This window comes from Andrographis paniculata, unplaced genomic scaffold (genome assembly GCF_009805555.1).
Source record: "Andrographis paniculata isolate CXL003 unplaced genomic scaffold, ASM980555v1 Contig21END, whole genome shotgun sequence".
Lineage (NCBI taxonomy): Eukaryota > Viridiplantae > Streptophyta > Magnoliopsida > Lamiales > Acanthaceae > Andrographis > Andrographis paniculata.
This window is the reverse complement of record NW_026137502.1, coordinates 4,030,532-4,053,731: the sequence shown is the minus strand read 5'-3', so window position 1 is coordinate 4,053,731 and position 23,200 is coordinate 4,030,532. Positions and strand designations below refer to the sequence as shown.

The 23,200-nt window shown below is 36.8% G+C and overlaps 5 protein-coding genes across 8 annotated transcripts; 2 read left to right on the top strand and 3 right to left on the bottom strand.

Moving 5' to 3' along the window:
* Window positions 1–863: 863 nt before the first annotated feature.
* On the top strand, window positions 864–9,368 carry LOC127245104 (protein IQ-DOMAIN 23-like). 4 transcript variants are annotated; one of them, XM_051265757.1, is made up of 9 exons: window positions 864–1,189; window positions 2,023–4,363; window positions 4,454–4,606; window positions 4,688–4,747; window positions 4,832–5,055; window positions 5,199–5,320; window positions 5,398–5,626; window positions 5,708–6,486; window positions 6,596–6,881. In XM_051265757.1, exons 2-5 carry the CDS (start codon window positions 2,030–2,032, stop codon window positions 4,907–4,909), a joined length of 2,625 nt encoding a protein of 874 aa, XP_051121714.1. In that variant the 5' UTR covers window positions 864–1,189; window positions 2,023–2,029; the 3' UTR covers window positions 4,910–5,055; window positions 5,199–5,320; window positions 5,398–5,626; window positions 5,708–6,486; window positions 6,596–6,881. The 4 variants fall into 4 exon arrangements, with proteins under 4 accessions (XP_051121714.1, XP_051121715.1, XP_051121713.1 ...); XM_051265758.1 differs by lacking the exons at window positions 5,708–6,486; window positions 6,596–6,881 and having other exon boundaries at window positions 4,688–4,743; window positions 5,398–5,629; XM_051265756.1 differs by lacking the exons at window positions 5,708–6,486; window positions 6,596–6,881 and having other exon boundaries at window positions 5,398–5,629.
* A 77-nt stretch (window positions 9,369–9,445) lies between these two features.
* On the bottom strand, window positions 9,446–10,036 carry LOC127245107 (putative non-specific lipid-transfer protein 14). The gene is made up of 2 exons (XM_051265762.1): window positions 9,690–10,036; window positions 9,446–9,584 (listed from the first exon to the last, which is right to left on the bottom strand). The coding sequence occupies exons 1-2, from the start codon at window positions 10,034–10,036 to the stop codon at window positions 9,512–9,514; spliced, it is 420 nt and encodes a 139-aa protein (XP_051121719.1). The 3' UTR covers window positions 9,446–9,511.
* On the top strand, window positions 9,927–14,843 carry LOC127245105 (E3 ubiquitin-protein ligase XBAT33-like). Its single transcript, XM_051265760.1, has 13 exons — window positions 9,927–10,067; window positions 10,365–10,467; window positions 10,627–10,688; window positions 12,050–12,292; window positions 12,380–12,439; window positions 13,087–13,158; window positions 13,270–13,418; window positions 13,491–13,651; window positions 13,733–13,791; window positions 13,859–13,905; window positions 13,988–14,131; window positions 14,216–14,307; window positions 14,385–14,843. The coding sequence occupies exons 4-13, from the start codon at window positions 12,116–12,118 to the stop codon at window positions 14,783–14,785; spliced, it is 1,362 nt and encodes a 453-aa protein (XP_051121717.1). The 5' UTR covers window positions 9,927–10,067; window positions 10,365–10,467; window positions 10,627–10,688; window positions 12,050–12,115; the 3' UTR covers window positions 14,786–14,843.
* A 134-nt stretch (window positions 14,844–14,977) lies between these two features.
* LOC127245106 (uncharacterized) lies at window positions 14,978–16,528 on the bottom strand. Its single transcript, XM_051265761.1, has one exon. The coding sequence runs from the start codon at window positions 16,394–16,396 to the stop codon at window positions 15,059–15,061; it is 1,338 nt and encodes a 445-aa protein (XP_051121718.1). The 5' UTR covers window positions 16,397–16,528; the 3' UTR covers window positions 14,978–15,058.
* Window positions 16,529–17,664: 1,136 nt separating this feature from the next.
* Window positions 17,665–21,470, bottom strand: LOC127245144 (AP-1 complex subunit sigma-2-like). Its single transcript, XM_051265871.1, has 8 exons — window positions 21,313–21,470; window positions 20,606–20,692; window positions 20,328–20,419; window positions 20,098–20,206; window positions 19,972–20,007; window positions 18,174–18,260; window positions 18,012–18,112; window positions 17,665–17,931 (listed from the first exon to the last, which is right to left on the bottom strand). Exons 1-7 carry the CDS (start codon window positions 21,313–21,315, stop codon window positions 18,041–18,043), a joined length of 486 nt encoding a protein of 161 aa, XP_051121828.1. The 5' UTR covers window positions 21,316–21,470; the 3' UTR covers window positions 17,665–17,931; window positions 18,012–18,040.
* Between the last annotated feature and the right edge of the window lie 1,730 nt (window positions 21,471–23,200).

The window sequence follows — 23,200 nt, the reverse complement described above, 5'->3', positions numbered from 1 at the left end:
TTTTTTTTATTTTTTATTTATTAGTAAACTTCGACATAATCTAATACCTTGCAAATCAAGCTCGACGGGAAAGTGACTTGAAGCGTCTGAGTTTGAACCTATAATCTTACGGTCACAAGTTCAACCCTTATATTACCGGGACAACAAAATGTGATTATTTGGTTACCCCTTTATATGCTTTCCAAGTGTTACAGAATCTTTATTTTTATTTTTGTTGGATTTAAGATGTTTTTTATTATTTCAACTTTGTAATTTTTAAAAATATTTCATGCTATTTAAATAATTATATTTTAATAAAAATAATTATAAATTAAGATTAATATGACTATATAATTTAATTATATGATTATATAATTTAATTAAAATAAATTAATTATAAATTATGATTAAAATATATAAATATATTTTGAAAAAAAATACAAATTATATAAGACAGAAGAAAAATAAAAATAATAAATAATTTAAGTGAAACGAAAAGAATAAATTTTACTCTTTCAAAATATTTTATCAAAATTATATAAATATAAATAAAATATATTTAGTGGGACAAACAAACTCGTTTATTTAATTATTATAATTCACTTTTTTAATTAATTAAATATTATTATTTTAAATATATTATTATAAATTTAAGGATAAATAAAGTGGTGTATTTTTTTAAAAAAAAATAAATTCACAGTTTTTTAAAAAATATTAATATACTACATATATTTATTGTTTTTATATTTTATGTATAATTTTTTATATAAAAAATTTTCTTTTCAAATTATTTCACAAAATAAATAACAAAAAATATTAATAAAAGCAGAGTAATTTAAAGCGAAATGCAGGCCTTACTTGGGTTGGGCCATTACCCACATCCAATCAACTGATACGGACATTAATTACTCGGATCAAACCAGCTGAATTCATGATCCACCTTATCTAGAAACTTCCTGCTCGCCGTCTCCCGGTCTCCGTCTCCGTCTCCGTCTCCGATCCGATACCTACCGGCGATGCGATTTTCCACCTGAACTTTGCGGGCGCTTCTACAACATCGATCTCCACTCCACACCTCTTTTACGTATCTAATCGCCGCCGCCCGTTTACCGCAACTGTTGCTTGCTGAGGCGGTTGTCAGCGGAGAGCGCTGTCCTTTGTAGCAGACGGACGGCGAGTTACGAATTAGAAAGTTTCTTCTCCGGTTTAGGTGCGTAGCTGCTTTATTTACTGGTTTCCGTAATGGAGTTTGTTCATTTTTATCGCTTTTGTAAGATTCTTTTGTGGATTGAGTTGATTAATGCACGTTGATACCCACACTGAGGTTTTAAAATTAGTTGATTCCTATTATGTTCTTGATATATGATTTCTTATTACATCTTGGGTTAGTAATTATCATCAGCTTGCTTAGCTTAGCAATCGAAATAGGTACGTTTTATTTATTGAGTATTTTTTTTTTTCAAAAGAAGAATCAGCTGTGTGTTAAGTACATTTATACGTATGGAAGCAAAAGAGCAAGCATACTGGCTTGAGGTATGGTAATTGCTCATGTTTATGCATTCTTGTCTTCTATGGTTATGACATTGGAAAGGAGATTTATATAATTTGCATGAAGAGGAGCTGATCTTATACCATGTGAAACATAATTATCTTGTCAAAAGCCAAAAATTCATTTAGGCACTGCTAGGTTAAAGTGTTTTGGATGAAGAGACCAGAGCGCATTGTCGAATATAGACAACGCACTTGTTTTCTTTTTCTGAAATCCTTGATTTTCAATTTCCCTAAATTATATCTTTGTAGATTATTGACTCATAAGTCATAATCCTTTAGATTGTATTATCCTAGTATTTATTATGCTTCTAATTGCTAGTATAATCTCCCGTTATGATTACATTTATGAGAAGCAAATAATAGGAAATGATATAATGGGTGTACACCTACTACTGCTGCTATTACATTTAATTTTATTTTTTTGGTACTTACATTATTAGCTACTGTGTTTTTGGTTTATAATTAAAGTTTCTTGTTGATTGTCGTGCGAAGGACGTCCATGGATGTAGATGAGGGAGAGGTTGTTACGACTCATGAGCAGCATATAGATGTCAGGGTAACAAATAATTTGGACTTGAATGTGGAGCATGAATCCCGCAGCCCAAGATCATCGAATGCTAAAGGGTTTCATCCTGGTTGTTCTTCAAGACGAGAAGTACTAAAACTCGGTTCAGAATTTGAATCAGATGAGCAAGCATACAGATTCTACACTAAATATGCTGAGTTGGCAGGTTTTAGCGTTAGAAAGGATTGGGTCAACAGGAGTAAGGTTCATGGTCGGGTAATGTCCAGAAAGTTTACGTGTTCTAGACAAGGTCACCGGAAGAAAGATAAAAGAGATGTTAATGTGAAGAAGCATCGCAAGGAAACAAGAACAGGTTGTTTGGCTCACATGGTCGTTACTCGGCAACCTAATGGAAAATATATCGTCACCCAATTCGAAGCTGAGCACAATCACGAGGACGTGAATCTTAATAATACTCAAAAGTTACTGGAATCACCATTATCTGGAAATGGAGAATCGCCTGAAATATCTGAAACTGATTCAATGAAGAACTCAGAAATTCAGTCAAAACTGTCTCTTCAGTTGTTAGGTGTACGATTTTGTTCGCCAGAATGTTTTGACGACCTTGAAATAAATTATGAGGTGTTCCTGAGCTCTGGACGAACAAGAGATATGAAGGAAGGAGATGCAGCACGGCTCATGCGTTACTTCTGGAGGCAACATTTTGAAAACCCTTCATTCTTTTACTCTGTGCAACTCGATGTTGATGACAAGATAAGCAACATATTTTGGGCAGATGATAACATGATTGTCGATTATGGCCACTTTGGTGATGTTGTTTGTCTAGATACATCATGCACAAGAAATACAAACACTCGTCCATATGTTCAGTTAATTGGACTGAACAATCATAGGCAAGTTGTAGTCTTTGGTGCTGCCTTCTTATATGATGACACTGTTGATTCTTTAAAATGGCTAGTTCGAACTTTTCTTGAAGCGATGTCTGGAAAGAAACCTAAATTCATTTTGTCAGATCAGAATGCAACTGTTGTTCAAGCGATTCATGCTGTATTACCAGAAGCGAGCCATTGTATCTGTGCTTGGCAAATGTACTTAATTGCTCTCAAACACCTTCACCATGTTGTAAAGGATTATGCTTCCTTTGCTGGTGAACTTAGAAGTTGCATCTTTGGTCACGAGCAGGAAGAAGATTTTATCCAAGCATGGGATGCTATGTTGGAGAGACATAGTTTGCGTCAGAACTCTTGGTTGAGGTGGATGTTTCGAGAGAAAGAAAAGTGGGCAGTAGCATATGGTAGAAATACTTTCTTCATTGAAAAAAACGGTTCACATCTTGTTGAGCTGATCTCTGATAGACTCAGAAGCTATTTGGACCCTGAAATCGACATACTTCACTTTTTTAAACACTTCAAGAATGTGGTGAATGAACAAAGGTACAGAGAATTAGAATCTTCTCTTGACATGGGAAGACATGCTCCACATTTGATGGCTAGTGCTGTTTTCTTAAAGAATCCCAGTGAGGCATACACACTAAAGGCATTTGAAGTATTTCAGAGAGAATATGAGAAAAGCTTGAATGTTGTCATTAGCAAGTGCAGTGAGAGGGAATCGAGATGTGATTACAAAGCCAAAACATATGGAAAATCTAAAGACTTTTTGGTGGCGTATAACACTATCAATGGCACGGTGTCCTGCAACTGTATGAAGTTTGAGCATGTGGGTTTTTTATGCAGCCATGCCCTTAAAGTTCTGGATCATCAAAATGTTAAGGTTGTTCCACCCCAGTACATCTTGAAGAGATGGTCTAAAGATGGAAAGATTTCAGCTGTTGGAGAAAGTCAGGACAGCTCAGAGGGTGACAGCAGGAAGATCGTTGCTAATCGTTATAAAGATCTTTGTCGCAATATAATTAAAATATCTGCTAGAGCCGCTCAATCTGATTTAGCATTTGAATTTGCTGCTAGGCACCTTGATGAAGTAATGCAGGGGGTTGAAAGAATCTTAAGTTTTAAATCTTTAGAGGAACGAAAAGGCACTAGCGCTTCCGATAATGATCTTGCTGATGCTGATCTGGATGGAAATGGTTTTGATGGTCAGGGCATTGGCGTCTTAAATGGAACTGCTGAAACAGAGACTAGCGCACCTGGTAAAGATCAATTACATAATTGCGATGAACACATTCCTGATGCTATTGGTGACCTGAATGTTCGCCGACCACCTCCTGAGACGGGCTTATCAGTTGCTTGTGCCTCTTCAACATATATAACTTCTCCCAGTTCACCTCCATCGTTGAGTCCACTTACCCAGGTTAAATTTTGGTGAAATATTCAAAGATTTGCTGTAACATTTCGGTATATTCTGCTTATTAATATATTATTGCATCTTCCTTAAATGTAGGGGTTATATAATGTTGAAGCAAACCAAATGGTCCAGGGCATGTATCAGCCGTCTAACCTAACCATCAGCCAGCAACCCAATCCTAATATGTATGGGCCTTCAAACTTCTACCCTAACCAACAACATTCTCCCGGCCATGCTCAATTTCTACAGGTGAAGCTGTGTGCACTGTCTTAATGATGTTTTAACAACTTTATATAGAGATTATGCTGTGAACTTTTCTCCTTGATGCAGGAATCTTTGATTCGTAACCAGTTCCATGATCCTATGTCCCATGTGACCCAATTAAAGCTGGTAATATTCCATCACGTAGATTAAAAATTGGGCAATCTCTCTCTTTCTTATAAAATTTGTATTCTTCTCGTCACACATCCGCAGGTGACGGATGACAGCCAGCACACAAGCTCATCTTCATTCATTCACTTTAATCAGAGATACAGAGCTACGGGGGTTTAGACTATAGAGTGAGAGATATTGCATTGATTTATGGAGATGCTGTAGCAGGATTGCAAATTAGGAAACTTAAAATGGAAGTGAGCTAGTTTTGCTGGCACGGCATATGGAATTCATGCTCCACAAATTGCAGTCACAGAGCTATGGAGGTTGTTTTTGTAGTCTTCTAAAGCATAACTAAATTACTTATTCTCTTCCATTACATTGCATTATCTTCTGATCTTTTCATTGTTTTTGCTATGTTCATTGCATTTTGTCCCAATTGCTTATTGTTCTGTTTCCCTCATCGCAGAATTTGGAACAATCTATTGGCCGGCCATTTTTATTTGAAGGAAGCTGCTCGATTCCAGTTGAGCACGTCCAGATTCATTGTCCTGCAATCGTAGTCTAGCAATTTGAAAGGATAGAAACAAGGTCAGTTTGATTGACTTATCTTCACTTTAAACTTTAGCTCATGCTTCTCAAATGTCTACTGGTTATCTGTTCTGCAGATTGTTTAACTACATGCATATGCACGATGATGCGCCAGGTTTATTGAAGGCCCACCAGAAAATGTGCAAATTGCAACCTAACCTATTGTAAATTTTTGTCACAAGGTAGATTGAAATTGGGCTACCATTATAGATTTATCGGTGAAAAGGTTATTGGCAGGAACACAAGAGAAGAATGATGTAGATGAATATTTGAATCTTCAAATCTCAAGTTATAGAAGTTTGGACTGTATGTGCATATCTAATAACTACATCAGTCCGCCACCTATATTTGTGTGCGCTTGTGATGTATAGCTATCCTACTAAATAGGGTTGAAGCCGAAGCAGGCATGGTCCCCATGAAGGTTCCCATCTACTCAAAGCTTCCATTCAAACTTCTGATTCAGGTTCGATCCAACCATACCTTAACATGATGGCTGTGTATTATTATTCATCCTAATGATTACTGTACATTGGCTATTGCATCAAAGAACTGCATTCATCAGTGTCGGTTGAGCCGGCACATGGCCGCTCAAGGTAAGAACATTAAATGATGCAGAGGAGATATTTTATTTCATTGAAGCAGCAATATTTTGGTTTCTGCAGGACAGGGCTTGGTGGTAAATGCCAGTTTAATTTTTTTTTTGTCACTTTCTTGTATGCCTGTGTGTGATGGTTCCATGCTAATTTCCACCTAAATTTTCACCTTTTGACACCAAGATTTTACAGATTTGCACAGTAGAGGGTTTCAACGGCTTCAATAATTAATGCTTGTGTCTGTATGTTTTCTCATATCATTTTTGTGTGATGATAGCATACTTGAAGTAAAGGATATGCCAAATCCATTCTGTTATAATATCTCAAGCTTTGGTTGCATTTACTTTTCTGGCAGTTCATATTAATATTTGACTTGTTTTCATGTTTGCTTTTGTACATTCCGACAGTTACAAGGTTCAATGATTTAGATGCATTTTCTGGTTAAATATGTCCTGTCCAATTTAGCAATATTGTTCAGAGTATACATGCCCTTGGAATAGTCGTATCATCATATGGCCATGTGTCCCTACACCAGTGAAACCACTGCCATCATGAATCATGTACTATTGAGAGGTAGGACACACAGTGCTCTCTCTCTCTCTCTAATCTTTTTTTAGTCTTTTTTTTTTTCTAACAATGTGTGCATATATTTGTGTTCATTATTACACATATATATATATAGATGGGTGCTGTGGCAGCTCCATGGAGCCGAGATCCTGGTGAACATCTTGCAATGGATCAAGTGGAGGTTCTTTAGTCCCTGGAGCTTCTGATGATTAGATCTTGCCTGCCAATAAAAACACCGGGGACCCAATCACCAACCACCAGTACTACACGGCCGCGCGTCATCCCCACTCGCCTTCTTAAGCCTCTTTACCAAGATCCCATTAAATACACTTCGTCCTCCTCACATCAAATGCTCTCCCCTTCCCAAAAATGCTACCACCGCCACCACCGCCTTTCCTGACCACCCATGGGTAAGGCTACCAAGTGGTTCCGTTCCCTAATAGGCTCCAAAAAGTCGCCGGAATCTGCGCCGGCGTCTAAGGAGCGGAAGAGTAAGTGGGCGTTCTCGAATTCCTCCGGCAGCTCAATCAAGTTCAAGAATTATGTCGAAGATCCTCTGTCCAGTCCGTACGCCGACGGGTTGGACGCTAACAAGCATGCTATAGCGGTTGCGGCAGCCACGGCCGCCGTTGCGGAGGCGGCGCTTGCGGCGGCCCAGGCTGCGGCTGAGGTTGTTAGATTGACCAGCGGCAGCGGGAGTGGCAGGTGTAGCGCTGATCGGAGGCCGGTGATAGCTGCGATTAAAATTCAGTCGGCATTCCGAGCTTATCTGGTCAGTAATTTCGTTTCTTTTCATAAAAGTAAATTCAGTTACCAATTTCTTCCCCCAACCAGTATAAAGATTGAATTTTTGCTATCAATTAAGCTAGAAGCATTAATACCCTTTCTACTGTGGCTGGTGAAATTCAATTCCTGAAAGTATTGCAAATTCAGTAAATTAGGGCTTTTCTTTTCTTTTTTTTTTTATCTACCCCTTAGGTCAAGATGAGATCCCAATTTTCTTTATTGGGCCTTATTGTTGAATCTTTGTCTGTTGCTTCAATTGAGTATGTGAGGATGGAGTGGGGGTTGAAAGTAACTCATATGTCCTCACTAGATCTCATCACATATCCAGACAATAAGTGAAATTAAATCAGTGGTTGATTTTGGGAAAGGAAGTGGGAGACTTGAAAGTGGGACTCAATTGCACCATAGCTAGTGGATATGACCATTCGCAATCACTGGGAATTGATCCATTTGTCCTCTAACAGAAGATGATAAAGTAGATTTTTCGTGCTGTAAAGGAAATGATCTTTTTTGTTTCTGAAGCTTTCCTTATCACTCTGTTTTTTTTTATTATTTGGTATATATATATATATATTTTTTTTTTCAAAGGAGCTTTGCCTTTGAAATGTTGGTTGTAAAGTTTGTGTATGTCTTTATTCCCGACATAATTGGGTTCTTGAACTTGTTAATTATTAACAAATTTCTACGCTTTTCGCTAGGCTAGGAGAGCACTGAGGGCCCTTAAGGGACTCGTTAAGCTTCAAGCTCTGGTAAGAGGTCGCATTGTCCGAAAGCAAAGTGCGGACATGCTTCGCCGGATGCAAGCTATGGCTCGAATTCAGGCTAGGGCCTCTGCGCACCGATGCTGCACAACCGAGTATTCTAATGCTAGAACCAAATTCACAAACTCCCACTATTTGGTGAGTTCTTTTAGAGTTAAAAGTTAATTACTTTACCAGTGATATGTTAGGTGAATCGACACATTTACTACCGCCGGTGTTATGAATTTATTTGTAGGGCAATGCAAATACCCGAAAACATGATGTCAAACACGGTGGATCTCTAATTAAGGTAGCTTGCTCGATTTATCAAGATATATTTTGAAGTTCGATTCATTACCAAAATCTGTCGAATGGATTCACAGTCTGCTTAAAACTTTTTGTCATGAAAATGCAGCCGAACCATTCGAGATCACCCATGGGGAATGGTCTTAGCAAGGAAAGCTCCCGACTCGCTTCCCGGTGGCTAAACCATTGGATGGAAAATTCCACGTGGAACAATCTTCCCGACGCCGGTCTGGAGAACGGACTCGACGACGAGAGGAGCGACAAGATACTTGAAATCGATACATGGAAGCCTCGCCAGAGCACCAGCCGCAAAACAAAAGGTGCTCCTATGTCCCCGTACTTCTCAGCATGGAGCGACTGCCGAATCAATCCCTCGTCTCGACTTGCATCGAAACCAAATCCTAGTGTATCTTCCGAGGAAGTCTCGTCCGTCGTATCATCGAAGCTCCCGCCAGATGGCGACCAAGCTGCAGCATGGACAGGTGACAACAGCCCGAGACTGCAGTCGGCAGCTTCATCCAGACCCGCTAACAACCTTCGAGGGCCAATTAGTCCCTCTCAGAGCGAGTGTTCTAGAAGCTTCTTCGGCGACTACCTTGGCCACCCGAGCTACATGGCGAACACTGAGTCTTCCCGGGCTAAGGTCAGGTCTCTCAGCGCGCCTAAACAGAGAATGCCGACCGAGGAGATGGGGTGGGGCGCGAAATTTAGCCACGGTCTTTGGGAATCGGACGCCGTTTCGGAAAAGGGCTCGACTTTGTCGGGTAATCGGAGGAGCAACGCGTACCTCTACAATGGTCAGATAAAGCAGCGGCAAGGCGCCGGCGCCGGCTACGCAACCTTGTACGGACATAGGCATTAAGGTTCAGTTTCTGTGTCCTGTCTTACCTTGTTGTTCTGTTATATAATATGCATTCTTTCATAATTCCCTCCTTATGACAATCTTCTTGCTGGAGGCTATGTTTGTTTTGATTTTTGTTTGTTCGAAAATCTGTTTGTTTGTAACTTTTCTTTCTGCCCTTTTGTCTGCTATGTTAGAAAACCTCAATCTCAATATCCCTTTGCTTCGAGATTACATTGAAATGTATATATAAACCTACTGTTTTATTGAAAAATAAGTTGTAATTAACTGAAAGAAATGTGAAGACTTCAGCTTTCAAGACATCCATACATCGACGCATCGTCACCGTTGATTAGTCCTAACACGGCCGATCTGCACTGCATCTGTGCCGTAGATTCACTCTTCCTTCGTGCTCGGCGTACTGCTCCATGCTGCAGCAGATTATATAGCACGTGCGGCACGTGTTAATCGATTGATTATATAGATACATATACATATATAGATATGTGTATAGAGGAATATGGGGGATTAGTTACTATTCACAGTCGGTGTTGGGATCAATGGTGAATCCGAGAGAGACGCCGCAGAAGCCAGGCAAGGTGGCGATGGCGGTGGCGTTTGTGTTGTACGCCATTATTATGTCCATCAAGCACCGGCACACGCCGCGGCGGTTGTCCTCCGAGTCCGCCAGGTTGTTGAGGCTCGACATGGCAACGCAGCAGGGGGAGCCGGGGATGGGGTCGGGGGTGCCGTAGATCACGAAACTCGAGCAGGCGGAGAACAGTGCTGTCACGGTGGTGCAGTCCGCAGCGGCAGCCGCAGAATACCAAGTCGCCGCCGCCGTGATTGCCAACGCCGCGGCGGAGTAGCTGATTCTCGCCATTTTCGTGGAATTCGTACGGTAGATCGAGCAGGTAACCGCTTATATACACGTGTTGGTTTTCCATTGGTTCGGTGCACAGCACCAGTCGCATGCCTAATTTCATCTGTTCCGCGTGCTGACCCATGGGCCGGCCCGGATCGGCCCAAAAATATTGGGCCGAACATACAGAAACTAGTTTCACTAAAAGCGCTGAATTCATTCAAAAAACGTTGGTACCAAAAGTGCGACTTTTATACATATGTTTTTGAACAAGACGAGTTTTCCGCCATAGTTGTCTCATTACTACTTTCATGTCCTTGGGATGTTTGATGTTTCCATTTTCTTTTAGAGGTGTAGGGAAGCATGAGTACCAGAAAATGTAAAGAAGACTTAGACAATGACCCATGGCTTATATTTATGTGCACGCATGTTTGGCAGGAATAATAATTGAGGTACTGTATGGCGACATTAATGGTGTTGTCTTGCTTTCTGTCCACTGCCTGTCTCCTTACTGTATTTTAATTCACTTTTCTTATACAATAATCAATAATTATAATAGTAGCAATAAGTACTTCTAATTGTTTTCAATTTTTCTTGCCTCTAAAGCACAGGCTTCTTCTCTGCCATTAATCCTCTCACTAACAAAAGTGCATCCCCTGAAAGTGTATAGCAGGTATGATATCCCAGATCCAGTAGCTTTCTTTGTAGTGTATAATTAATTTATTGGGACAGCATCATTATGAATCCACTCAATCAATCGTATATCATTGTTATTACATTAGTTGCTGCCTTTACAATCTGCCTACTCATCATGTCTTTAATTATATATAGTTATTTGTGCGTGTGTCTTGTCTTGATGCAAATATGTTGCTATAATCTGTCTTTAATTTTTAGGACAAGCATCCACTTCATTTGTCATGTCCTCACTGCCATAGTCTGCAACAAGGTGTATTGATTGTACAGGCAAGATTCCACTGTAGACTATGTTTAAGAATTTTGTTTACTTCCAGACGTCATATAAATAAATAGTAAAACTTAAAACAATGTGTGTTACTTTAACAAGAAATTCCCTGAGATATTCTTGTGGTGAGATTCAGGCTCTTTGTTTAGATAGAAATTTAAAAGTTGTAAATGATTGAATATTTGATGTAATTTTTTAAAAACAATATTTGATGAATAATGCTAAGATTATGTTTTTTTAAAAAAAAAAACAATATTTGATGTTTTTTAAAAGTTGAGGAATCAAACAAACAGGTAGTGAGAATAATTGTGAGATTGAATGATTAAGTAGCTTACAATTTCTAAAGATAAGAAGGTAGGTAAAAACGAAAAACAGAAAGCAGGAAAGTAGCTTTGAAAGTAGTACCCTTCTTTGACATTAAGTTCCGTTTCTTACTCTTGCCACTTTGCTTCTCAAATCAAGAAAATCATGTAAGAATTACACAAATTATTTGCAGATGAGTCATGTAAGAATAATACTCCTTCCCGTCCGAGCAAGAAGTATATATTAAAAAATAATAGTATTTTAATTATAATGGGTAGGTAAAAGTAGTGTAATGTTATTATTGTCTTTATTTTTTGGTATAAAAGTAACGATGTGATGTAAAGTAAGAGTATTTGTGAAAAAAAATTGGATATTTAATGCAATGATTACTTTGTAATTGAACGTTTCAAAATAGAACTGGACGAACGGAGTATAAATTAATAAAGAAAAGATCTTGTTGACCTCTGTTGTATTTTTATGGCAAAAAGTAGCATTACCAAATCATGGGACAAGAGTTTCAGGTGAGCATTTATATATGGGTACTGATAATCTGCATAGTTGAAAATTCTTTTCTTAAACAAGATGATTATTCTCTCGATCTAAACAAGACTGAATTATTTTTATGAGTAAACTTTTTCCATATCTTTTTTTGGGCAGAATTCCTTTATGACAGTTCACCTAATTTATGCTTCTCCATTTAGATAATACTACTAAACTCCCCAAGTCCACTTATTACAAAACCCATAACCATTCGGATAATCATTGCACAGATCTGCAGCGACAAAGCTACTAATTTCATACCCCCTTATTTCCCCTCGAAGAAAAACAATTAAGAAATGGGAAATTCATTTGGGTGCTCGGCTTCTGGGGAGAGATTGGTATCAGCAGCAAGAGATGGAGATGTTGTGGAGGCAAAGAAGCTGTTGGATTGCAACCCATTTCTTGCCAAGTACTCCACTTTTGGTGGCTTAAACTCCCCTCTTCACTTTGCTGCTGCTAAAGGCCACAACGAGGTTTAAAAAAAAAAAATTGATTTTCTTTCATTATTTTGAGGTATTAGTTTTGTGTTGTCTTGAATTGTGAAAGTTTTGGATTTTCAGATTGTGACATTGTTGCTGGAGAATGGAGCTGATGTGAATTCAAGAAATTACTGCGGCCAGGTAAACTTCTCATTTTTGTCAGTCCCTATCTTGATTTGATCATTTGAAGCAAGTCCAGTGAATTTTGATTTCCTAAAATGATCGAAGATATATATGGTATGGTTTAGCTCTACATATTGTTACATTCGGTAGAATTCTAAGAATTATACTACCTCCATGCCAAATAATAGTAAGTTGAAATGTGTAAGAGTATTTTTACATTTTTACCTTATATAAAAGAAATTGTATGTGTAATAATACGATTGTAATTTAAGTAAGTATTAGTGTATGATTACTTTTTAATTGATACTTTGAAATGAGACACACGAAAATAATAAAAATTAGTATTTTGAATCGAGACAAATGAAATATATTATTAGTAAAAAGATCTCAAATTCCGGAAATCTCCTGTTCATGTGTGAAAATACAGAAATTGTATATATGTAATAATGAAATAATGGGCTACCTGATATGCATAGATTATAGAAGTTTAGAGTTGGTTTCTTTTGCCATAAATCCCAAGTTATATAATATTGGACTATACATATCCCGAAAAAAATATATATATATCTTTCACAAGACAAAAACGGTAAAAATTAGTATCTTTTTTCTAACAAAATATACCATTAAATATAGAAGTATCCTGAGTTTTGCTATTGCTTCTGCAGACGGCATTGATGCAAGCTTGCCGATATGGACACTGGGAAGTTGTTCAAACTCTTCTTCTCTTTAGATGCAATGTGAGCTTTCCCTTTAAACACACTGCCCTTTCTGCATTCAATTTTGCAGATATAGACATTACTTAGCTTTAGTTCTTGTATCGACATCATTTTCTTGGCGACGATCTACAGGTTTTGAGATCGGATTATCTCAGCGGAAGGACTGCTCTCCATTTCGCCGCGGCCAACGGACACGCCCGGTGCGTGAGATTAGTCGTTGCAGATTTTGTTCAAAGCCCTCCATTCGACTCTCTAGACGATCGAACAGCCAATAGTAACATGTCCGAACCTTCGTCATTTTTCAGCTTCCATTGAATCTCTTGCAAAGCTTCAGAATAACTGTTTTGTTGCAGTGCTCTCTCCAAGGTCGTCGACAAGGCTGCTGATGGCGGCATCACCGCTCTTCATATGGCTGCGTTGAATGGCTACGCTGACTGTGTTCACCTCCTTCTTGATCTTCAAGCCAATGTATCATCAATGACATTCCACCACGGAACATCAATGGATTTAATCGGTTTGTTCTTCGACTGTCAATGAAAATCCATATCCGATATATCCTCTGTTCGTCGATTTAAATTTCAACGCTCGTTTATAGGTGCCGGGAGCACGCCCTTACATTACGCTGCATGTGGCGGAAACTTGAAATGCTGTCAGGTAAAACTCGATAACTTCTCTCAAGCTACGAATTTTCGATAACCTCGACGAAATTGTGGTTCTGTAGATACTTCTCGCAAGAAGCTCGAGCAGGTTATCGGTAAACTGCAACGGGTAAAACTCTCTAGACTCGTTCTTGAATGCTAACGATCCTACGCTTGTTCATTCGTTTGATCGATCTCTATACTATTCTCAGATGCATTCCTCTAGACGTCGCTAGGATTTGGGGGCGCCATTGGCTCGAGCCATTGCTGGCGCCTAATTCTGACGTGCCTGTCCCGACGTTTCTGCCGTCGAATTACCTATCCTTACCGCTCTCGAGCGCGTTGAATATAGCGCGGTAATAACGCATTAGCCGGTTGTCGCAACATCCTTTTTTGATTTATTGTTTTTGACTTCCGGAAGCTGTGATTGTTCTGTGCAGAGACTACGGGTTGCAGTTCTCGGACACTGCTCCGGAGAATGCAGAAATTTGCGCCGTTTGCCTCGAGCAAACGTGTAGCGTGGCTGCTGAAAGTATGTTTCCTGTTTCTGTGTTCTTTCTGCTTCGTTTCTTGTCATTGAGATCTAACATCGTCGGCGGCGAATTTCAGGTTGCGGACATGAACTTTGTGTAAGATGTGCTTTGTACCTTTCGTCATCCAGCAACAATCCGGCTGCGTCGCAGTCTAATCCGCCAGGTTCAATTCCTTGCCCTCTTTGCCGAAACGGGATTATGCGTTTCGTCAAACAGTCCTCCGATTCTTCGGAGGATTCACCGGCCTCGTGCTCGCTCCATCGAAAGGATTTAGACGAGTACGATGCATCAAAACCCTCCCTGGGTTTCAACTCTGGAGAGAGCGAAACACGGGAAGATACTACTGGAAAGGTGAAGTTTGAAGGAGAAATGAGAGTAGAGAAAAGATTGTGTTCATTTGTGTTTCGGAGTCGACGAAAATGTAGCCAAGAAAATCAACGCCGAGATGAAATTAAGGCGCGGAAACTCCCGAGATAGCGAACAATATTCTTTCATCGATTGCATCATAAAAAAAACGAAAAAAAAAAACTAACAAGCAGATATTATATGCTGATTCGAACAAATCAACACTGTAATTTCTCTATGTCAATTTGTTTCAATGAAAAACTTAATCTTTTCATTTATATCAAATCAAATACTTATTTTTCGTCATAAATCTTCGAAAGAATGTTAAAACAAAGCTATAAAATGTGGTTAGATTCTTTCCAACACCAAAAAAATGCCCAAATGTCCAAAAAAATAAGAAGTGAATCAAGAAACATACATCGAACCGCGACGATAAAAACCGACAGTGGCCGAGCTAAACACAGCCGAGACAAACACAATCCACCACGACACAAACACAGTGACATCCCTAGCCAAAACGGAATACGGAAAAACACCACGAACACCTTCGCCAAACCGATCTTCGAGCTGCGACAGGGCAAGTAGAAGAACAACCACGACCGGAGGCGCCACAAATTGCACTGCGACGAGACACAAATAATGGTTGTGCAGAAAAACCTTCGCCCGGCTATAATCCAATTCCGGAACCCTCCCACCGTGCAGCCGTTGGTACCAACAAAGCACGGCCTCGTTCAAAAACGTCTGAACATTCGGGCGCGCAGCGAGAAGCTGCAACAATGCCGCGACCAACAAACACCGATCCCTAAATGCATAAAAATCCAATCTTGATCCAACCAATCCGAATTTTCGATCATCACCGGCGACAAGCAATTCGGAAAACGGAGAAATCCAAAGCAATGATACGAATACGGGCGCGACAAATGCAGCATAAACGACCGTTTTCGACAGCAATCCGCTCGAAATTATCGACAAATTACATCGAATTTGATCGGTTCCGACCCAAAAAGCTCTTGCATTTCTCAAAGATGGAATGTAGAGATAACCAACAATGCACCCCATAAAAACAGCAACACAAATTCTTGTAAGAACATCGTAGGAATCGAATCTAAATTCAAGAATCCAATTTGGGAAAACCCCAACAACTACGCATAACCCTAAAAAAAACCCTAAAACCCCAAACACAAAGCTCAATTGCTTCTCCAATTTCTTCGAAGCAGATCGTTCGAATCCAACCTTAATAATCAAAAACAACGTTCGAAAAAGGCTTACCAATCCCAGCAAAAGAGGGATTATTGCCCCATTTTCGAGAACTCCGACGGACCTCTCATCGTCCTTTTGCAAGAATCTATGAAGCAATAAAGACGACAGTGCGATCAGAGAGGAATTAATAAAGCTGTAAAATTCTTTGAAATAAATTCTGGATTGGAGATGTCCTTCGCTGAGTTTCAATCGGAAGATCTGAGCTTTGCTCTCGTCGAACTCGAATTTTTCCTTCGATTTTTTTCTGGGTTTGGGGTTGTCGGAATCCGCCGCGGATGGACGCCTTATGGCGGCGCGGACTCCTCCGGCGGAGGCGGCGCCGCCGCCGGGATTGACGTCGTCGGGGTGGATGTAGGTGTGGTGGCCGTGGAGGAATAAAAGTGGGATCTTTATGAGGGGGAGGAGGAGTGAGAGAGAGATTGCGAAAGCTGTGTGGAGGAGGAGATTGTTTGTGTACAGAATTCGTGGGATTGTCGAAAACATTTGTAGAAATCGAATCGAATCGAACCGGTGGATGTTCTGTAAGAAGGTGCTGAATTAGAAGTTAGAACCCACCTCCTCAGTATCGGTGATCAGATCAAGAATTCGAACCCCTCTCTCTCTCTAACATTTGTTGTAGTTTTAAATATCAATTGGATTGCCGATTTTTGCAGGAATTTTTTTTAATGGGCCCGTAATTGTTTGGCCCATTAATGTAAAAGCCTGTCAAAGAAGCCCAGTGATTTGCAAACAATCTGGATTATGATTTATGGATTATTTAAGCTCTGCTTGTTTGAAGTTTTTTTATCGGAACTTTATAATTTATTGATTTTTTTTTTAAAAAAAAACAATCGTCTCAAGTACATTTTTTATTTTTTTTATTTGTTTATATTATATTAAAATACCAAATCAATATTTATTTTTATATTTTTTGTGACTTGAATTTTACGACTTTGAATTTTACTCCCTCCATCCCACATACCGTGTCTGCTACACTGTAGACACGATATTATCCTATAATATAAATAATTATAAATTAAGATTAAGATAACTAATTAGTTTAATTAAAATTTTAAAAAACAATTAAAAATTTTAAAATAAGATTAAAGTGTATAATTATTTTCAAAAAAAAAAAAAGTGACATGGTACGTGGGACGGACATAAACGGCAACGTGGACATGATATTTGGGACAGAGGGAGTAAAATTTTAAATAAGAATTATTAAATTGGTATAATAGAAATAGTTATTGATATGTTATTTAGAATATAAAATTAATTTTTAATGTAATATAAAAAATATATACTATCTAATTTTATAAGTTTAGAAAAAAATTGTATAAATAATAAAGGCATGATTTAGAACATATGTACAAAAAGTTTGTTTCTTTATAAAAAAATTTAAACATATTTCTCAAAAAAAAATTAATATACTACATATATTCATCATTTTTTTATTATCTATACAATTTTCTATATTCACATATAAAAAAATAAAAGTTAATAATTCAAACCAAAACAAAAGACAAACATACCTGATTTTTACATTTTATTTCAATATGTTATTTGATTGATATTTTATTTGTGTTTTATTTTAATTTGAGTTTGGGATTTTCATTTGAAGTTTAGTTTAAATAATACTCCTCCCCGTCCATCTCAAGATCACATTTACCTTATAATTTTTGTACAAATATTTTCTATTAGTATTATAAAAAAAGTATTTTTCATATAATAATAATTAACATGCAAAAATTGAAAGATTAACATGCAAAAACTAAATAAGACCCTTCGCGTACGGAAGGTAGTATTTAATTGCAATAAATAGATCTACCTTCAATTAAATTAAAAAAGCAATACCCAATACAGTAACTAACAACACTCTTACACTCATACTCAAAACATTGCATTTGCAAAAACTACAAAGATTAGGAGACATTACCACTGCAGAATATGGAATATATATATATAAGAGTGTGGTGAGGGGCAGGATAAAGGACAGGCTGCAGGACAAGGTGTGATTTTTAACAAGGTAAAACTCTAACCTGTGATTTTGCATAGGAATAGAATTGAATGAAAACCAAATGGCAATAGGAATGAACAAAATGCGCGATATTTTACTTACCCGAGTTTCGATCGCTCACAAGTGAGTGCTCATTTTGTCGCCTGAGCAATCATGTTGCTTATAGAACTCGCTTGCTCCTTGGCTGCCTCCACAAGTGAATCCTGCAATTATTTTGGTTATATTATAATGGTTATAAAATTCGTCGACTAGAGATAGTCATACCTGTGCAGCTATTAGGCGCGCCACGGTTTTCTTGCTGGATTCTTGAAGTTCACCGGCAATCACAAGTTCATCCAATATATAATAGGCCTGCCATTGCATCGGGCACGGCACCACCAAACTTTAAATACATAACATCAATCAGAGAGAGAGAGGAATCATAAAACTTTTGTAGAAGTTGGAACAAGTAGTCTCCTCAACTAAACACGTACAAAGTTCAATATACATGAAAACGAGCAAATGAATATTGAGGCCAAAAAGGAAAAACAACATGTGAAAGAGATACAATCTTCTAACAAAAATTCATGTAAGAGTAAGACTAATAATAGTGAGTTGATGTTAGACCAATTAATTAAAAGAAGGGTAAATTATATAACACTACCTTGTATTATATAACGCCACCTTGTGTTTTATTATGAAAAATGCACAAAAAAACATTCTGTATTTTATTTATTGTCGTGAAACGAATAAAATAAATAAATAAATAATTGATTAATCCATCATTATAGTTTTTTTGAGACAAATTATTATCTGATTTTTACAAAAACTATAAAGATAAATGATTGATCAATTATTTATTTATTTCAAAGAAATTAGTTAAGATATTTTACCTTTTGTATTTGTATAAAACTTGCTAGATCTTTATTTTGAATCAAACATCAATTTTGGACAAGGAGGGTGTTTCGTGCAAATTTTACATTAACACAACGGGTTTCATGCAATAAATAACACAGGGTGGAGGGTTATATAATTTATCCTTAAAAGAATAATGAGAACATTGATATGATAAAAACCAGGGAAAATGTCGTGCAAAACTCCACCAAGAAACAACGGGATATAGTTCGAAATTAGTCCATTCATATCCTCGAGAAGAAGTAAATCTACAATCAAGGGCAAAAGATGGAATGCATACTAATTCTTTGGTGCAGTACAAGGAATTAGTAAATGTCAACAACTACATCAGACTTTCCAAGGATTGGGACAACTAGATCATAAAGTCGCACTCCATCCAATGAAACACAACCAATATAAATAACCCAAAAGATCCCACTACAAGTATATGAAACAAGATTTTAATTTCTTTAACTCAACCTACAAATTGTGTTTGATGAACACCAAGTTAGGAGCCTGAATATGTGTTTGTTTGGAAGATTGAATTGGATTTACACTATTCATCCAATTTTTTTCCCCAAAAAACATCAAATCAAACACCTATTTTTCATTTTTTATATTATACTAAAAATCGATTTTACATTCAAAACATCACATCAACACCTATTTATATCACATCATACAACTATTCAAATTCAAAATTTTTACTATTCAAATCTCAACTCAAAATCCAAACCCCCAAACAAACACACCCTTAAATAGTAAGCAGCTCAACATAAAAGTTCATCAATATAACTAGATCGTGAGATACAAGAATATGAGAACACTTTCGAACCCTGAAACCCAACTACCAAAGAAATAACACACACACCACATAATAGGAAAAGTAGTTGGGGAAGATAGCTTAATAGAAGTCCATTGAGTGAGTGGCAGCAGAGATAATTGAAGATGTCTGTTAGCCTTAACGATACACATCCCACAAATTTTGTTAGTCCGGTTCAATGAAAAAGCAACGATGTAAGTTGTTCATGCAATAAGTGTTCTATGCAACAAAATAGTACTGAATTTATGCAAGTTAGCAAGTTTGGATGTCAATTCATATGTTGTTAACATAAACAATCCATGACTGTCAGACAACTCTCGCAAGAGACATGAAAAGCAAATAAATGAAAAAAAGAATGTAAGATACCTTATGGAAATTAAAGATCAAATCCAATTCACACACCTAACAACACAAAAGAAACATATCAGTATGCAATAATCAAGTGAATCAATAAAAAATATCACTAAATATTTGCTTCAATCTGAGCCTCACACTTCCAAAGTAACGGTCTAGTATCTCAACATAGTGATGGATAATTTCGAGGACCTCCAACTCATTATCATCCTGGTCGATACACATGCAGAAATAAAGGCTAGCATACCTGTAGAATCAACAAAAAGTGAAAAGGAGTAACCAATACAGCATTTAAGAAGTGCAGGAATACTGATTTATTTGAATAGATAAATACCATTCGATTTTACCTAAAGAAAAATGCATATTACCTCTTGTAAACAACTTTGAATCCCCTCGACTCCACGAAATTACATAGCTTGGGGCCACGAGTTAGGATTAAACCGCTAAGCTCTCGAATAACCTTTACCAAGTACATTCAACATGCAATATATATATATATATATACACACAAGTGTAACCTCTCACATCAATAACATGTATGTTAACACAAATGTAAGACTAATCAATAACAATTATACAAACAAATGAATCACCAGCAACCATGACTTCTTTCTATGAGTAGAACAAACTTCTGTTCTGTTTTTACCTTTGTTCGTTCCTTCTGAGAATAAGGTGAGTACCATTTTGTCAACCTTACTTTTCCTTGTCTGCTAATGAGAAGAACAAAGTGAATCTGAAATACAAACTACAACACTTGAGTCCCTTATTAACTATATCTGAAAATGAATATTGATCAAACCTTCTACACAAGAAAATTCATTAATTAATTATAATTTTTGAGCAGCTGAATCATTTCAGTAACTTAGTTCTTAACAAAGTGCCCTGGAAATGGAGAGCGCCCAGTACTACTATACTACAACAAAATGGTTCGTTTAGCAACTGAAAACAATTGACAATGTCAAGCATACACATTAATGGATGCGTAATGCTATATCACGACCAGCTAATGCAATACTAAGACATCCCGTCCCATCCGCCTCTAACTCCTAATATCTATAGATAGATAATCTAGCTGAAAAGAATTCGAAACGCTTTCTTCGTTTTCATTTAATTCGCATAATTGTTTCCACCCATTAAAACCATCCATCCAGGTTCAATGCAAGCATCGAGCTACCGAATTGGAATACAAAGCAACACACGAACAAAGATAAGATCGGCAGAGGTAAGAGCATTTCAATACAAACTAAATCGAATGAGTAGAGATGCAATCAATCAATCTAATTATACACAGATACTCCAATAATCACGAAATCGGGCATGCGGATCCAGCAAGGATTGAACGGAGATGCATACCATGGCGGTGGTAGGCGTCTGCCGGCGAAGCTGCTACGCTGCGCGCTGTCTCTGATGGCAGATCCAAATCTCAATTCAACTCTCCGGCTTTCCCTTTTTACCGCAAGCTTTGATTGCCCAACCCGTTTCGAACCGGCAGTTTGAACCGACAGAAAATTGAGATAAAGAATTAAAAATTGAGTGTTTATTTATTTATTTATTTTTACATTTAATTCCGTTTTGTGTTTATTTAACTCGTGTTTATTTTCTATTATTTATTATTATTTAATTTGTATAATTTTCATGGAGCAAAAATTATTTTTAGTCTAATTAATATCATAATTATCAATATTAATCTCGCTAAAAATTAACAATTTTGATTCCTCTCCGACGGTTGAGTGGGATATAGCCGTGTTGAATGCAGGACCGTCCCTGGAGTTGGGACCGACCAGGCCCAGTCCAGAAGAGGGCCCATAATTTTAGGGCTTTTCATATATATATATATACTATATACTATATTAAAAAAATTGTATAGATAGAAATTTAAAAAAAAAATGATAAGTAAATATGAAAATAAAATTGAAAGTATAAGCCAAGCGGATAAAAATATAAAATTAATTATTTCCTAATTATTATGTAAATTTGTTTATTGCATAATGAGAGATTTAAATTATTATATAAATTTAATATTAGTATTTTTGAATTTTTATTTAATTTCTAAAAGAATTTAAATGTTTAGATTATAATGAGTTTAGAAACTATTTGGTTTTTTTTTTTTTCAAATCTTGTTGTCTCATAATGATTTATGTGATATTGATTTAGGAAATTTTATTATTAATTTTACAAGTTATTTTATCGGATAATTTAAATTAATCCATTAAAATTTTTAATATGTTAAATAAATGTTTCAATTGCGTATCGAATTTTATAAACAATTTATGTAAGACTAACATACTAAAAGAAATATCTATAAATTAACACATTGAAATATTATTTGAGGTTAACTATGTATTACGAAAGATTGAATGGTTTACATTTGCTATCTATTGAAAAAAAAATGTTAGAAACTATTGTAGTTGATAATATTATTAATAATTTTGTATCTAAAAAAGCTATGAGGAGTAATTTGATGTAATATATTATGTATTTTTATTTATATTTTGCAGGCATGGTGTGGAAGTAGCTTTTGTAATGTTGAGATGATCTCAAATGTTGAATTAATGTAAGATTTTATAGAATTGTATTGTTTGTTGTTTAATTTTCATTTCAATTTAAGTTTATTTGAAAATTGATACAAAATTTTTAAAGAAATAAATATTTGTTAGGGCTTGTTTTAGATTTCACCCTAGGTCTCCAACATGTTAGGAACGGGCCTGGTTGGATGACTCAGAAGGTGACTGGGCGTCCCAGGCAGCCAATACGACGGTATTGGTCTCAACACGGCCGTGTTGATTACCCTGCACTTCTGAACACGGCGGTGTTCCTGCCCGTGTTTTGAACACATCCATGTTCCTCTGTCCATGTCTCAACACATTCATATTCTAGGTCATGTTCACGACAATGTTTTTAATATAATCATTTTGTAAGTCATATTTATTATTATTCACTTTTTGGTTAAAATTATTTGATATATATATTTATAATTCAACAAAAATATTTTTTACAATTATTTCATAATATAAAAAATAACCAATTTTTAATATTTTAAAAATATATAAAAATAATAATATATTAATACATATTTTTAATAATACTTCATCCGTCCTACTTACCATGTTCATATTACCGTTTCTGTCCGTCGCACGTCCCATGTCACTTTCATTTTTTGAAAAATAATTACACACTATTTTTTAATTGTCTACAGTGACCCAGTGACCAGACATCCAATGTGGGACGAATGGAGTATTAT